The 14,587-nt window shown below is 35.2% G+C and overlaps 1 protein-coding gene and 1 pseudogene across 3 annotated transcripts; both read right to left on the bottom strand.

The window, feature by feature from the left end:
• Positions 1-35: 35 nt before the first annotated feature.
• Positions 36-2,162, bottom strand: LOC148933423 (V-type proton ATPase subunit D pseudogene; annotated as a pseudogene). Of its 2 annotated transcripts, none has more exons than XR_016134471.1 (2): positions 2,016-2,162; positions 36-1,047 (listed from the first exon to the last, which is right to left on the bottom strand). The product of XR_016134471.1 is annotated as a V-type proton ATPase subunit D pseudogene, transcript variant X1 (transcript). The 2 variants fall into 2 exon arrangements; XR_016134472.1 differs by having other exon boundaries at positions 36-1,044; positions 2,016-2,160.
• Positions 2,163-10,204: 8,042 nt separating this feature from the next.
• LOC148933422 (V-type proton ATPase subunit D-like) lies at positions 10,205-12,365 on the bottom strand. The gene is made up of 3 exons (XM_089064464.1): positions 12,241-12,365; positions 11,361-11,407; positions 10,205-11,272 (listed from the first exon to the last, which is right to left on the bottom strand). Exon 3 carries the CDS (start codon positions 11,253-11,255, stop codon positions 10,473-10,475), a length of 783 nt encoding a protein of 260 aa, XP_088920590.1. The 5' UTR covers positions 11,256-11,272; positions 11,361-11,407; positions 12,241-12,365; the 3' UTR covers positions 10,205-10,472.
• Between the last annotated feature and the right edge of the window lie 2,222 nt (positions 12,366-14,587).

Raw genomic sequence — 14,587 nt, 5'->3', positions numbered from 1 at the left:
TTGAACATGACATGACATACGCAGAGAAATAAAGATTATATAAAAACTTAAACAACTTTATAATCTATAGATGAATAGATTATTCACTTGCATCAATCATCAAGCTATCAAAAGCAACAGTTGAGCAAAGATAGATGAGCAGATGTTCTTATTGGGAAAAATAACCTCTTCGCCAAATAATAAGTAAATAAGACGGAAACCTTGCAAGATCACAACATAATTGAACAAAATCAAACTAAAAAGCAATTTAAAATATTATGTCGTCATCGTTGTTGGACTGGGATAGCAGGTCTTGGGCAGAAACGAAAGAGATACCTTTCTGCAACGACAATTCTTCAGCAAGCTTCTCCTCAGCATACGCCTTGGCCGATTCACGCTGCTTCTCAACCTCTCTCCTCTTGTAACCTTGAATCTTTTTCAGCCTAAAGAAATCCTCCCTTTCCAGTTCGTCCAGCTCTCCTTTGATGTAACTTATTGTGTTTTCTATGCGTGGCTTCACGACATTCTCCAGCGCATTGACCCTGCGGTTTGTGGTCTTGATTGCCTCATCTAGGGTCAAGAACGATGTTTGGAGACTAGCAAGTTCAACGAGCAGCTCAATAGATTTCACATATGCTGCGCGGCATGCTTGGACCTGCTGGCCTCCTCTCGCCAGACCAGTCAAGTCATTCTTAATCTCTCCATCCGTGAAGTATTCAAATTTAGGAAGTTTCACACCAGCAATATTTTCCTGATGTGATCTAACCTTGAGTGTTGCAGTTTTCACATTTTCGCGAATAGAGTGCTTGATGTTATCACCAGCAACATATTTGGCTTCTGTAAGGGCAAATGAGGAAGTTTTCATGACATCCCCCATGGATTCCTTTGTGGAAACGATTTTCTTGAGGATCTGCCGAAATTGAACAGTCAGAGCATCACTCTTCTTCTTGAGCAATGCATGGCCTCTCGTGGCCCCAATCAGCCGAGCTTTCATTACCCCAAGCATTGTCACAGTTGGAACAACATTCAAGCGCTGAGTCTGTCCGGACATCCTGTCAACTTTTACTGCTGAAACAGAAATACAAATGAAGTACGCATTAAACATCAAATAAGAAGCATGCCAGGCCAGATGAGCACAATTGCAACTTTAGAGCTTTGAAATATAAAAAATGATGCACCTATTTATAAACACGTGTTTTATTACTGCCTGTTCTTTCCCGGCAGTGCCGGCACGTGAAACATCAAACCAAGTCTTTAGCTCGTAGGAGCATAGTGCATTACCCTAATTAAAAACAGCTGGACGAATCAATCAATTTAACTCATGATTCTTCATACATTTACATAGCCTTAGCCCTTTTATCCACACAAACAAATAAAGAAGATCGTGCAATACTACTAAAGTTAAGACTACGAAGCAATTGAATATTTCCCAAGGAGTGAAGGAAGCCTATGATTAGAAGCTCTAAGTGTAACTGGATTATCCAAAACGTCCAAAGAGAACTATAATGAACTGAACACAGAAAACCTGTTATTAATATCATTCATTAATACTGTAAAATTGAAAAACATAAATAACATATGATTGCAACACAGCACTCAGTAATTTTTGTTACCAATCTCTATCTGATAAATATAACATTGACCTTTCCTCCAGTTCTACAGCATTCAAATTTAGAGAGAAAAGGCCAATCGATTCATCTACCAATCAATTAAATCTAATTAGACACAATCAAACTGTAAAAATCGAGTGATTCCAGACTAAATCGAGTTGAGATCCACCATCAGTTTAAGCGCAACCCTCGACGTATATCAAATCAGCAAAAAACGAAATATCTCGGGAATTCTCCAACAATCTCGGCCACAAAAGCACCAATGTGAATCCAGTAGAAGCAAATTACGGAAACAAAATTGAATGCGATAATAATACATTAGAGCGAAGGATCTGAGACCTAATAATCACGAGCAGCGTACAAAGAGAAAAACATGGATTCGATCGATCAACAAGGGAATCGAATGATTCAGAGATTGGCGAGTACCTTAATTGGAGCAGGAGGAGCGAAGAAAATCTGCAGAGATGAATATTGGAAATCCAGAGAATTGGTGATTTAGAGAGAGATGGAAAGGAGTGGAATAATATTTGCAATAAGCATGTTTATTTTCTAACTCAATAGTAGTACTAATTAGAATAGCGGTATACTCAATTGACCAAATTCACCCTATTGATGCAAACACGATGTTAGCTGGCCTGGCTAATTGGAAAATTTAATTAGAGTTAACTACATAAATGGTACCTAATTTTTTCCTTTCACAAATAAATGATACCTGACTTTTATTTTATATCATTTTTTTATCTATAAATTACATTTTTTGTACCTGATGCAATTTTCTTTCCAAAATGCCCTTTAAACAAATATATTTTCCCATTTATATTATAGAGGGTATTTTGGGCATACATAAAATTAGTACGAAAAGTGATATTATAATATTTTCTCTCATTCTCCTAATTTTTTATACTATTATTATTAATCAATATTAATATTAATATTCATTTTTAATATCATTCAAATATACTTAAATATAATTATAATTATGATTATATTTAATTATTATTGTTATAATACTAAAAATTGATAGTAATTAATAAATAATTTTAGTATAATTATATAAATTATGAATCCCATAATATTATGTAATTATTATTATTATTATTATTATTTTACATTAAATTAGTAACTAATCAATATAAATTATTATTGTTATAATACTAAAAACTGATAGTAATTAATAAATAATTATAGTATAATTATATAAATTATGAATCACATAATATTATGTAATAATATTATTATTATTTTACATTTAATTAGTAGCTAATCAATATAACCTCAATAAAAGTATAACATTGTGAATTTATTCATAATAATATAAAAAGTTGAATATTTTTAGTTAGGTGTTTCAACCTTAAAATGAGTATAAAATAATTAAATAAAAAATATTTAATTGATTTAATTACTTTAAATAATTAATTTAATTAGATTTTTTTTTATATTATGAATGCGATTAGATGTATATATAAAACACTAAAAAGAAAGAAGAAGAAAAAAGGAAGAAGGAACATAAACTAAGGAGAAAAAAGATAAAAGAAATGAAGATAAAATACTAAAAAGAAAGAAGTAAATGAAGAAAAAAGAAAGAAGAAGAAGAAACTAAAAAAGAAAAAGAGAAATAAGAAAGGAAGAAAAAATAATCACATATTTGGTACTATTTAATGGAAATTTTCAAAAATATCCTCCTCAAAAAAAAATCACATATTTGGTACATAGGGTTATTTTTGTCACTGGATACCAAAAACGATATAAAATAAAGATAAGGTACCATTTATGTGGGAAAGTGAAAGATCAGATACTATTTATGTAGTTCACTAATTTAATTATTATTCCTTCAGTCCATCAAATATTGTTCATATTTGATTGGCGTGAATTTTTAAAAATGTATATGAAAAAGAAAGTTGATTAAGATAATGAAATGTTGGTGTAATGAGTTAGTGGAAAGTAAAGTCCACTTACCAAAACTAAAAAAATATTTAATTATTACTCATTCCGTCCACCAAATGTTGTCCATATTTGACTCAGCCCTGAATTTTTAATAATTGAAAAAAGAGATTTAAATAAGTTAGTAAAATGTGGGTGTAATGAATTAGTGAAAAGTGAAGTCCACTTACCAAAACTTAAAAAAAAAAACAAGGTGGATAATATTTTGTGGATTGACTGAAATGACAAATATGAACAACATTTGATGGACGGAGGGAGTACTATCAAACCTTTATCCATATAGAGCAATACAATGTTGTTGTTCCACATTTATTTAATATATTCCCTCCATCCACAAAAAGGAGTCTCATTTTTCCGTTTTGGTCCGTCCACGAATAGAAGTCTCGGCATAATTATTATAGATAGTAAATAAGTTTCACATCCACTAACTCATTCCACTCACATATCATTTAAAATGAATACTTCCACTGTGCCTGAAAAGTATGAACTATTTCCTTTTTAGTCCGTCTCTAAAAAGTATAAACTTTCTAATTTTAGAAACTTCTTTCTCTATAATGAGGTGGAACCTATAAATACCATTAACAATACTTTTTAAACTTTTTTTTTTTATCTCTCACTTACTTTTTCAATTATGCATTAAAATTCGTGTCAAACCAAATATTCATACTCTTTAAAGACGGAGGAAGTATATAAATAGGATCTGTACTCCATTGACTTTTTACCACTCCTTTTTTTTAACCATTTCTTAAAACGGTATTGGATAAGAAACGAAAATCATACGCAGATGGAAGGGTAATTTGCAACGAAAAGTTATAATTTTCTCGTACAAAACAATTTTGATTTCTAGTGCAATCAAAAAATAAATAAATAAATAAAAAATCGAATTAGAGTTGATATGCGACATGGACACCATATTGAAATATCCACGCTCCAAATATAAAAGAAATCAAACTTATTTACCCTCTTGAAACAACAAACATGCATTTCTCATTTCTAATTTTTAATTTCTCAATCTCTAAAAACCCTAGTAAATCTTCAATCAAATCCACCAACAACATGTGATCCACAGTCTTGATACGAGTTATTGAAGTCGAAAATAAAATATACTCCGATTGTTTGCTATTAGGAGTCTCATTTGAGTTTGGCACGGATTTTAAAATATATGAAAGTGGATGAAAAAATATAGTGGAATATGAGACCCATTTTTATATACTCTCATCGTCTCACTTCAAGTGACACATTTTTCTTTTTGGGATGTCTCATTTTACACATTTCTAAATATAGAAACCTCACTTTCTCTACTATTTCCTTTTCTTCTTTACTCACAAAACAACGCTACATAAAATTCTGTGCCAAATTAGAAATGCTCCACTTAGAATAAATTAAGGGAGTATTAGTTTTATAATAAAATATGAGTGAATAAGTTAGTAAGATGTGGAGTCTACTTACCATTTATAGTAAAAGTGAACCAGAATTCCTAATGGTGGACAAACTAAAATGGTAAACCGGAGTAATTAGGAATTAGATTCGGAGATGGTATTTTGTGCCTATATACAAGGCTTTTCTTTGTGTTTTGCAACTAACTCTTTCAAAATATAGTCATTAATGAAAATTCTCGTTCTTCTTTAATTCTATTTGTTGATGCTTCTATGCCCATGGCAGTTTCTTCATAATTCTTCTACATTTTCATTCTCCATTCTTCAAATGGTATCAGATTACAAATTGTTATATGCCTCTTAAGAGCATCTGCAGCGGTAGGAATTTTGGCGTTCGTCCGTCCGTGCCAGCGGCAAGAACGAGCTCGTCCGCCGCTGCGAGATGTCCGTCCATGCCAGCGGGACGGCGCTGCTCTTAGCTAAGAGCAGCGCCGTCCCGCTGAGCAGCCCTACGTGGCACGATTTGATTGGCCAACGGCTTAGCCGTTGGCAAAATCGATTTTTCTTTTTTTTTAAAAAAAAAATTCAGAAATAATTCGAAATGATAGCAAAAAAAAAAAAAAAATTGGATTCCCAAAAAATAGAGCCGGTTATGGACGTTTTTATTTTGTATTTTTGTGATTTTTTTTTAAATCCCAAAATCATCTATAAATACACACATTCATCATCCACTTTTCACATCAAATTATCTCTCATTGATACTTTTTCATACTAAATCATCTACATCTTCATCTCTCACTCAAACCCTCTCTAAAAATTCAAAAATGGATTTCACCGATCTCATTGCGGAAGCGGAGCGCGAAGAACAAGAATATTATGAACAATATCGTGCCGCCTATGAAGCCTATGCCGTCGCCAATACCCCTGCCCCTCCTCCTCAACCAACTAGATTAAAACGTCGCTACATCCCTCGTGATCGGGAGGGAGCCCAAGAAAGGCTCGTTGCCGACTATTTTTCCGACTAGCCGCGGTATCCAGAAGATTACTTTCGGCGCCGTTTTCGCATGTCAAAACGGTTGTTTATGCGTATTGTCAACACATTGTCCACCTATGTTGAATACTTTCAATCAGGTGCAGACGTAACCGGTCGGCAAAGTCTCTCGGCGTTGCAAAAGTGTACTTGTGCCATCCGACAACTCGCTACTGGGCAAACGGCTGACCTCTTCGACGAGTATTTGCATGTCGGTGAGTCAACCAGAATCCTATGCCTCAAGAGTTTTTGCGACGGCGTTCGTTCTGCTTTTGGCGAGGAATTCCTTCGGGCACCCACCACCGACGATTGTCAACGGTTGCTTCATCTTCACGAAACAGTCCACGGTTTTCCTGGTATGCTAGGCAGCATTGACTGCATGCATTGGAAGTGGAAGAATTGCCCGACTGCTTGGAGGGGGCAATACTTAAGCGGCCACAAAGGCGGCGGCCCAACGCTTATCCTTGAAGCGGTCGCCGACTACCGCCTATGGATTTGGCATGCATATTTCGGTGTTGCCGGATCCAACAATGAGTTGAACGTGCTATATTCTTCACCACTCTTCGATGATATTTTGAATGGTGTAGCACCGGCGATCGACTTCACCGTCAACGGAAATGCATACCACATATGTTACTATCTCGCCGATGGTATCTACCCAAGGTGGTCGACTTTCGTGAAGTCGTTCAGCAATCCACAAGAGCCGAGACGGATTCTTTTTGCGCAGCGTCAAGAGTATGCTCGGAAAGACGTCGAAAGAGCTTTTGGGGTCCTTCAAGGCCGATTCAACATTGTGAAGTCCCCTTCTCGGCTTTGGTACGTTAAGAATATCGCCGACATCATGTACACGTGTATTATCTTGCACAACATGATTATAGCTGACGAAGGACCGAGGGCGACTAACTTTTACGATGATGATGAAGCCGGAAGCTCAACCGCGAGGTCTTCCCCACGCCGAGGTGTGCATACGACGGTGAACGAGAGGATCGAAAGAAGACACACAATGCGCAATACAAGAGCCCACACTGAGCTACAAAAAGATCTAATCAATCACATTTGGGTGAAATTTGGCAACGAGTAGTGGGTCTTTTTAATTTTATGGATTTTAATTATGTAATTTTTAATTTTTAATTATTATTATGTAATTTTTAATTTTTAGGATTTTAATTATGTAATTTTTAATTATTTTGTAATTTGTAATTGTATTCCGGGTATGTTTAATGCATTTTAATATTGTGGAAATGTTTTTATTTAAATTGAATAATAGAATGGTGGGACCCTTGAGCTTGTCCTTAGCTAAGAGCACGGATGTGGGTGTTGTGCTCTTAGCTAAAGGCAAGGAATAAAAGTGGGTCCGGGCTCATTTCTGTGCTCTTAGCTAAGAGCACTGATGGGGATGCTCTAATGTCCTATCTCTCTATCCTATTTTTGGAATCTTCGTTTGATTTCCTTAGAGCTAGGGTTCGTTTGTACTTTTGGATTGGTGAGAATGCATTTGAGTTAAGAAGAAGAGGAATTACAAAACGCCCTCCGTCACATAATATGTCATATTTGGGTAATAACACGAAATTTTAGGAAACGTGATTTTGTATATTAAGTGAATAGAGAAAATAGTAGTCGATAAGAAAGAACTTTTTCTAATAAAGAAAAAATATGTTATTTTATGTGGGACAAATAAAAAAGAAAAATGTGACATTTACTTTGGAATGAAAGGGTGTCAATCCATATTAGGAGAATGATCAGTGATTGATGTTTGGGATTTAGTTTTTCTTTCTTTTGCTTCCTCATAGATTGACGGCGGAGAGTCCTCGTTCAAGATCTATGACTCTACCAAGATAATATTATTTGAGCTTCGCAGCAAAAATTATGATCTTAAAAGGAAATAATACTCCATCCGTTCCAAATTTATAGTCACATTTAGTTATGGCATGGGTTTTAAGGAATTGGTGGAATGTATAATTAATGAAGTGAGATTGTGGAGTATGTAATAAATGAAGTGAGATGATGGAGTGTGTAATAAATGAATTGAGTTGGTTGAAGGTGAGTCTCTTATTGACTTTTTGGTTTTTTATTTTTGTTTTGGTTTATTTTTGTGTTAATAACAGTGGCGGACGCATGATTTTTATGGTGGGGGTTCCAAATCGGTATTTCTAGTACTATGATAATTTTTAGCGCCGATGAATATGAGAATTAATTATAAAAGTTAGAAGTATGTGTAAGGCGATCGTTGATTGATGCAACGTCAAAAAAAAAACAACTTTGTTGCAAAAGAGAGTCGTTAAAAAAATTTAAGTTAATTATTGAAGAAAAAAAAGACTTAAAACTAAATTCTTAATATTAACAATGTAAAACGTAAAATAAAAAATGATATAAATATGAATACATAAAATATAAAATAAAGAAATTAATATAAAATGAAAGAAAATATAGTAATTACTTTTATGGTGAGAATTGAAATCTAAAATGTATATAATAAAAATAAAATTTTTGCAAGAATCAAACTCAAAATCAAAATGTAAATAAGGAAAATAAGGACATTTATTATTATATGTAAGAAGAATCATAAAATTAGAGTGATAACTCTTAATCACTCTATAGAAATGCCCAACTCTGGCTCTCACCAATCTCAACGTTGAAGGCAGCGTAGGAAACCAACTGGGCTACCGAGATAATTGTTTAAATAACTAATATATATATAGTAATATCGAAAATTTCTGGGGGGTCCATGGGTCTCCCATGGCGCTTAGTAGGTCCGCCACTGGTTAATAATGACATTTGGGTGTAACTTTAGTGAATAATGGGATAAAATTTCATGTCTAAATATGGAAAATTCTAAATGTGACTATAAATGTGTGACGGACTTTTATGGCAAAATGTGACTATAAAACTGAGACGGAGGGAGTAAAGAATATTTACTGATAGGGATGTTAATCTGGCTAACCCATTCGGGTTCGGGCCAACCCACTCGGGTTACCGGGCTATTTGGGTGTGGGCTATTCGGGTTATAATTTTTCAACCCTAACTCTAAACCGTCGGGTTTTGGGCTAACCCATCGGGCTATTCGGGCCTAAAAGCTTTCGAAAATAATTTATTGTATCAAAATTTTCTTCTATAAAATGATTTTAAAGTTTAGATACTTTTTTTCTTTTTAGTTAGAATCATATAAAATCTTCATATTTTCATAGTATTCTACAATAATACTTAGAAAGAAGCATTTCATCTCGATCAACTACAACATAAATTAAAGCTTGTGTTCGTGTCATTATTTTGGCATTGTTCGTAACTAATTCTCTGTGAAAATTAAAAATCATGTCTTACATTAATCATTATTAAAATGATAAATACATTAAGATTTAGATGAGTAATTATTTCTTAATTTTGTCTTGATTGACTTTGGTGGTGGTAAGACACTAGTGGCAGATGATGGGACGGTGGAATAATGAGTTGAGGTGGAACTTGAAAGCTGATATTGTAAGATCGAATGGAAAAATATAGAATGAAGATTGAATAAGACTAATGATTAGGTAGAAAGATTGGGGATTCAAAAATATAAAAGAACCCCTAAAACTTAATAATTTTTAATTAAAAGTTGCAATCCATCGGGCCGACCCGTTTAACCTGCCAATCCATTCGGGCCAATCCGTTTAGCCCGTTTTGTATTCGGGTAATAAAATTACAACCCTAACCTACTCATTTTATCGGGTTGTTCGGGCCGGTCCACAGGTTTTGGGTTGAATTAACATCCCTATTTACTGATATTAGTTGCATATTGTTTTTATTTGTGTCTTAGAAGAGAGATAAATTAGTAACTTTTCAATTCGCTTCCTTCCCCTACTAGAAATCATGTGTAAACAAAAATTGTAAAATAATCCATGATTATTTAATAAAAAGAAATGATAAACGTGGAGTCATAGATAACGGGCCTGTGGCAGTCAAGCGTTCGTAGAAAAAATAATAAAAATAAAAAAAAACAAATGTGGAGTCATAGATAGAGGATTTAATCAGGCCAAAGATGAGGATTTACTCAAGTCCGAGACCATGGTCCTAAATTTAATATTGCATTTACCAAAGAGTAGAGTTGTTATTGGAGATGATATACGACGAGCATGTTTGATTGGTTAGATAACTCATTTAGAGATAGAATTCTACTACACAAATCGTACAACTATGGAAATTGGAGACGATATAGAAATTTCATTTGGTGACATAACGATGTCTCGTTACTGAACAATCAATAATGCTCGCTAGCAGAAAAAATGAAAAATAGATTAGATAAAAACTTTAACTTTAGAATCTATGCATGAATAGATTATTCACTTACATCATCAAGCTATGAAATGCAACAGTTGAACAAAGATAGATGAGCCATATGTTCTTACCAACAAAAGTCGACATTGTCAACAGGTTGACGAATAAATACAACACATACATAAGGCTCTTATTCCGGGAATAAGCTCTTCACCAAATAATAACTACACAAGGCAGAAATCTTGCAGGATCACAACATAATTGTACAAAATCAAACTAAAACGCATTTTAAAAGATTATGTCCTCATCTTTGTTGGTCTGGGATAGCATGTCATGGGCAGAAGTAAGAGAGATACCTTTCTGCAACGACATTTCTTCAGCAACCTTCTCCTCAGCATAAGCCTTGGCCGATTCACGCTGCTTCTCAACCTCTCTCCTCTTGTACCCTTGAATCTTTTTCAGCCTAAAGAAATCCTCCCTTTCCAGTTCGTCCAACTCTCCTTTGATGTAACTTATTGTGTTTTCTATGCGCGGCTTCACGACATTCTCCAGTGCATTGACCCTGCGGTTTGTGGTCTTGATTGCCTCATCTAGGGTCAAGAATGATGTCTGGAGACTAGCAAGTTCGACGAGTAGCTCAATAGATTTCACATATGCTGCGCGGCATGCTTGGACCTGCTGGCCTCCTCTCGCCAGACCAGTCAAGTCATTCTTAATCTCACCATCCGTGAAGTATTCAAATTTAGGAAGCTTCACACCAGCAATATTTTCCTGATGTGATCTAACCTTGAGCGATGCAGTTTTCACATTTTCGCGAATGGAGTGCTTGATGTTATCACCAGCAACATATTTGGCTTCTGTAAGGGCAAATGAGGAAGTTTTCATGACATCCCCCATGGATTCCTTTGTGGAGACGATTTTCTTGAGGATCTGCCGAAATTGAACTGTCAGAGCATCACTCTTCTTCTTGAGCAATGCATGGCCTCTCGTGGCCCCAACCAGCCGAGCTTTCATTACTCCAAGCATTGTCACGGTTGGAACAACATTCAAGCGCTGAGTCTGTCCGGACATCCTGTCAACTTTTACAGCTGAAACAAAAATAACGCATTAAACATCAAACAAGAAACATGCCAGGTCAGATAAGCCCAAATACAGCTTTAGAGCTTAAAGGTGTACCTATGTATCAACACCTTGTTTTAGTACTGCCTGTTCTTTCTCGATACCTGAAACATCAAACCAACTCTTTAGCTCGTAGAAGCATTGTACATTACCCTAATTAATGACACTTGGACGAATCAATCAATTTAACTCATGATTCTTCATATATTAACATATCCTTAGCTCTTGTCTCCACTCAAACAAATAAAGAAGATTGTGAAATACTAAAGTTAGACTATGATGCAATTGAAGTAGTATTTCCCAAGGAGTGTAGGAAGCCTATGATTAGAAGCGCTAAGTGTAACCGGATTATCCAAAACATCCAAAGAGAACTATAATGAACTGAAGAACTAATATGATTCAGAAATGCTGAAAAAGTGAAAAACATAGATAACATGTGATTGGCAACACAGCACTCAGTAATTTTTGTTATCAATCTCTATTTGATAAATATACATTGAATTTCCTCCAGTTCTACAGCATTCAAAATTTAGAGAGAAAAAGGCCAAAAACTACAACCACGATATGGCTCTGATCCAGGCCATATCGATTCGCCTACCAACCAATTCATCCAACAAGATACTATTACCAAGTAAATAGAGCACAAATAAATCACGAAAGATGAAAATCGAGTGATTCCAGACTAAATCGAGTTGAGATCCAGAATCAATTCAACTGCAAAATCAGCAAACAACGAAATATCTCGGGAATTCACCAACAATCTCGGCCACAAAAGCACCAATGTCAATCAAGTAAAAAGGCAACTTACGAAAACAAAATTGAACGCAATAATACAGTAGAGCAATCTGAGACCTAATCATCAGGAGCAGAGCGTACTAAGAAAAAAGCAACGATTCGATCAACAAAGGAATGGAATGATTTAGGAATCGGCGAGTACCTTAACTGGAGTAGGAGGAGCGAAGAAAATCTACAGAGATTGGATAGTCTGAGAATTGGTGATTACTGATTAGAGAGAGAGATGGAAAGCAGTGGTACATTGGTGTATTTCTTTACTTCTCAATAATACTTGATCAAATCAGACTAGCACTCTACCTAAATGACCAAATTGACCCTCTGATGCAAACACGTGTACTCTGTGTTGGATAGTTGGCCAGGCCAATTGGAAAAATTTAAGTATTATAATCTAATACAGTAAATTACAAAAATTCGTTTTTTGGCTTTTAATTAGTTAAAAAAAATAAATCCGGGATTATAAAAACGCAAATTGTGCTTGCGTTTCAAAAATCAAAATAACAACTCGGGCCCATATAAATAAGCCACATTTCCTTTTTCGTCCGTCTCATGCAAATAGTCTATATCATTTACGGTAACTTCTTTCTCTCTTTTTTTACTTTATCATTTATGGGTCCCAGAACCCTACGATAGCAAACAATCTGAAAAGCAAACGTTTCATATTTATTGGGACGTAAGGAGTATATATTTTGCAACATATAATTTACAAAATTAACTTTGATTTATACTCTAAAGGTTCACGAATATGAGTCTTGTTTTTAATTTTAATTCGTAGGAGTCTCAGATCATTTTTACTATAAAAGTCTAAAGGTAATAGGGTTTCACATTCCACTCACATGTTATTTAAAACTAATATACACAAGTGATACTTATATTTCACTAACTTTTTTCCACCAACTTTTCTTAATATTTTTTAAAATTTGTATCGCCAAGAAATGGGATTTCTAATAGCGGACGGAGGAAGTACTGAGTAAAAATACAATAAAAACAAAAGTCAAAAGGTAGATGAACATCAAAATCCTTGCGAAATTATAGTAGATATGCAACGTGCACATCATATTGAACTATCCACGCTCCAAATATAAAAGAAATCAAGCTGATTTCACTATTAATTATTGAAACATTTCTCATTTTTCATTTTTCATTTTTCATTTTTCATTTTTCATTTTTCATTTCTCAAACTCCGGAAAACCTAGTAAATCTTCCATAAAATCCACTAACAACCCGTGTTCCACATTTTTCTTTTATCTAATTTAAATATTTCACCCATCTTATAATAAAAGTCTCAATTTGTTTCAAAGTGGAAAGAGTTAGTATAACATTAATCTCACTTTATATATTATTACTAATTACGTAATGAATTGTGCAATAATGGAATACAAGATATTATTTATTATCTATAGTAAAAATAAAAGGAAACTTTTAAGGTGGGATGAATCAAAATGATAAAGATAAACTCCTATAAGACACAGGATTCTACCAAAACTTTTATGTAGTGAGTGCATTTTCATTATTTAGGGGCGGGGTTTTGCATTGTTGTTGCTTAGATTTAGGTAGGGTTTGACAATTTTTAACTCGATACAATAATTTGACACGAACATGTATAAAGTCAACTCAACACGAACACACAATTTATGGGTTTGAATCTTTATAGCGTCAATCAAATAAGAACTTGGTGATATTGGGTTGGGTTATCCGTTAAGAAATATTAAATACTCTCTCCATCCCCAAAGAGTATGAACAAAAGGTTCGGCCTGGTTTTTAATAAATAAGAGCATCTCCAATGCTAAATAGGCCAGCAATAGGCTAGTCATTCTCTCTCCCTGCCACGTCAGCAGCACTAAAAATCTACCTGCCACATTAGATTTAGGCCAGCCATAGGTCAGCCGCAATAAAAATAATTCAAAATATACTACATTTACGGAATTAAAATTACGATTAAATTACGAAATTAAATTTACGACACATATACGGGAAAATTAATCCATTCCATTCAAAAAAATTACAAAGATTTTTTAAAAAAAGTACATGATTTTTTTTAAAAAAAAAGGGCTTCCACACACGAGCCCCGCCACTCTCTACTCCTCATCGCCGTCGCCGCCGTCCTCGCCGCCACCGCTGCCGCTGCCGCTGCCGCCACCCGTGGTATCTGAGCCCACGTCGGAACCCCCTAGCCGTGCCCTCGCGACATCCAAATCAACCCGCATGCTCTCGAGCATCGAGTGAAGAAACATCTTCTCCGTGGGATCAGTGGCGGTCCTCCAATCTTGGAAGACCTTGTACATCTGAGCCCGCGTTTGGTTACGCGAATGGAAAGTGTACTCGAGTGGGGCGGGTGGGAGGGCGGAGGACTGGACCTCGCGGGGCGATAGGGGGGATCCGCCCCTCGCAGCCCGTTGCGCCCGCTTCTGTCCAACCGGGCGGGGGCGACCAGTAAATGAAGGAGGGGATGGAAACTCCTCAGCATCCGGGGGGAGGTCGTGGGATCCGCC

This window comes from Salvia hispanica, chromosome 1, assembly GCF_029641045.1.
Source record: "Salvia hispanica isolate PSC_SH4W2 chromosome 1, Shi_PSC_v1, whole genome shotgun sequence".
NCBI lineage: Eukaryota > Viridiplantae > Streptophyta > Magnoliopsida > Lamiales > Lamiaceae > Salvia > Salvia hispanica.
This window is presented reverse-complemented; position numbering and strand designations above follow the sequence as displayed.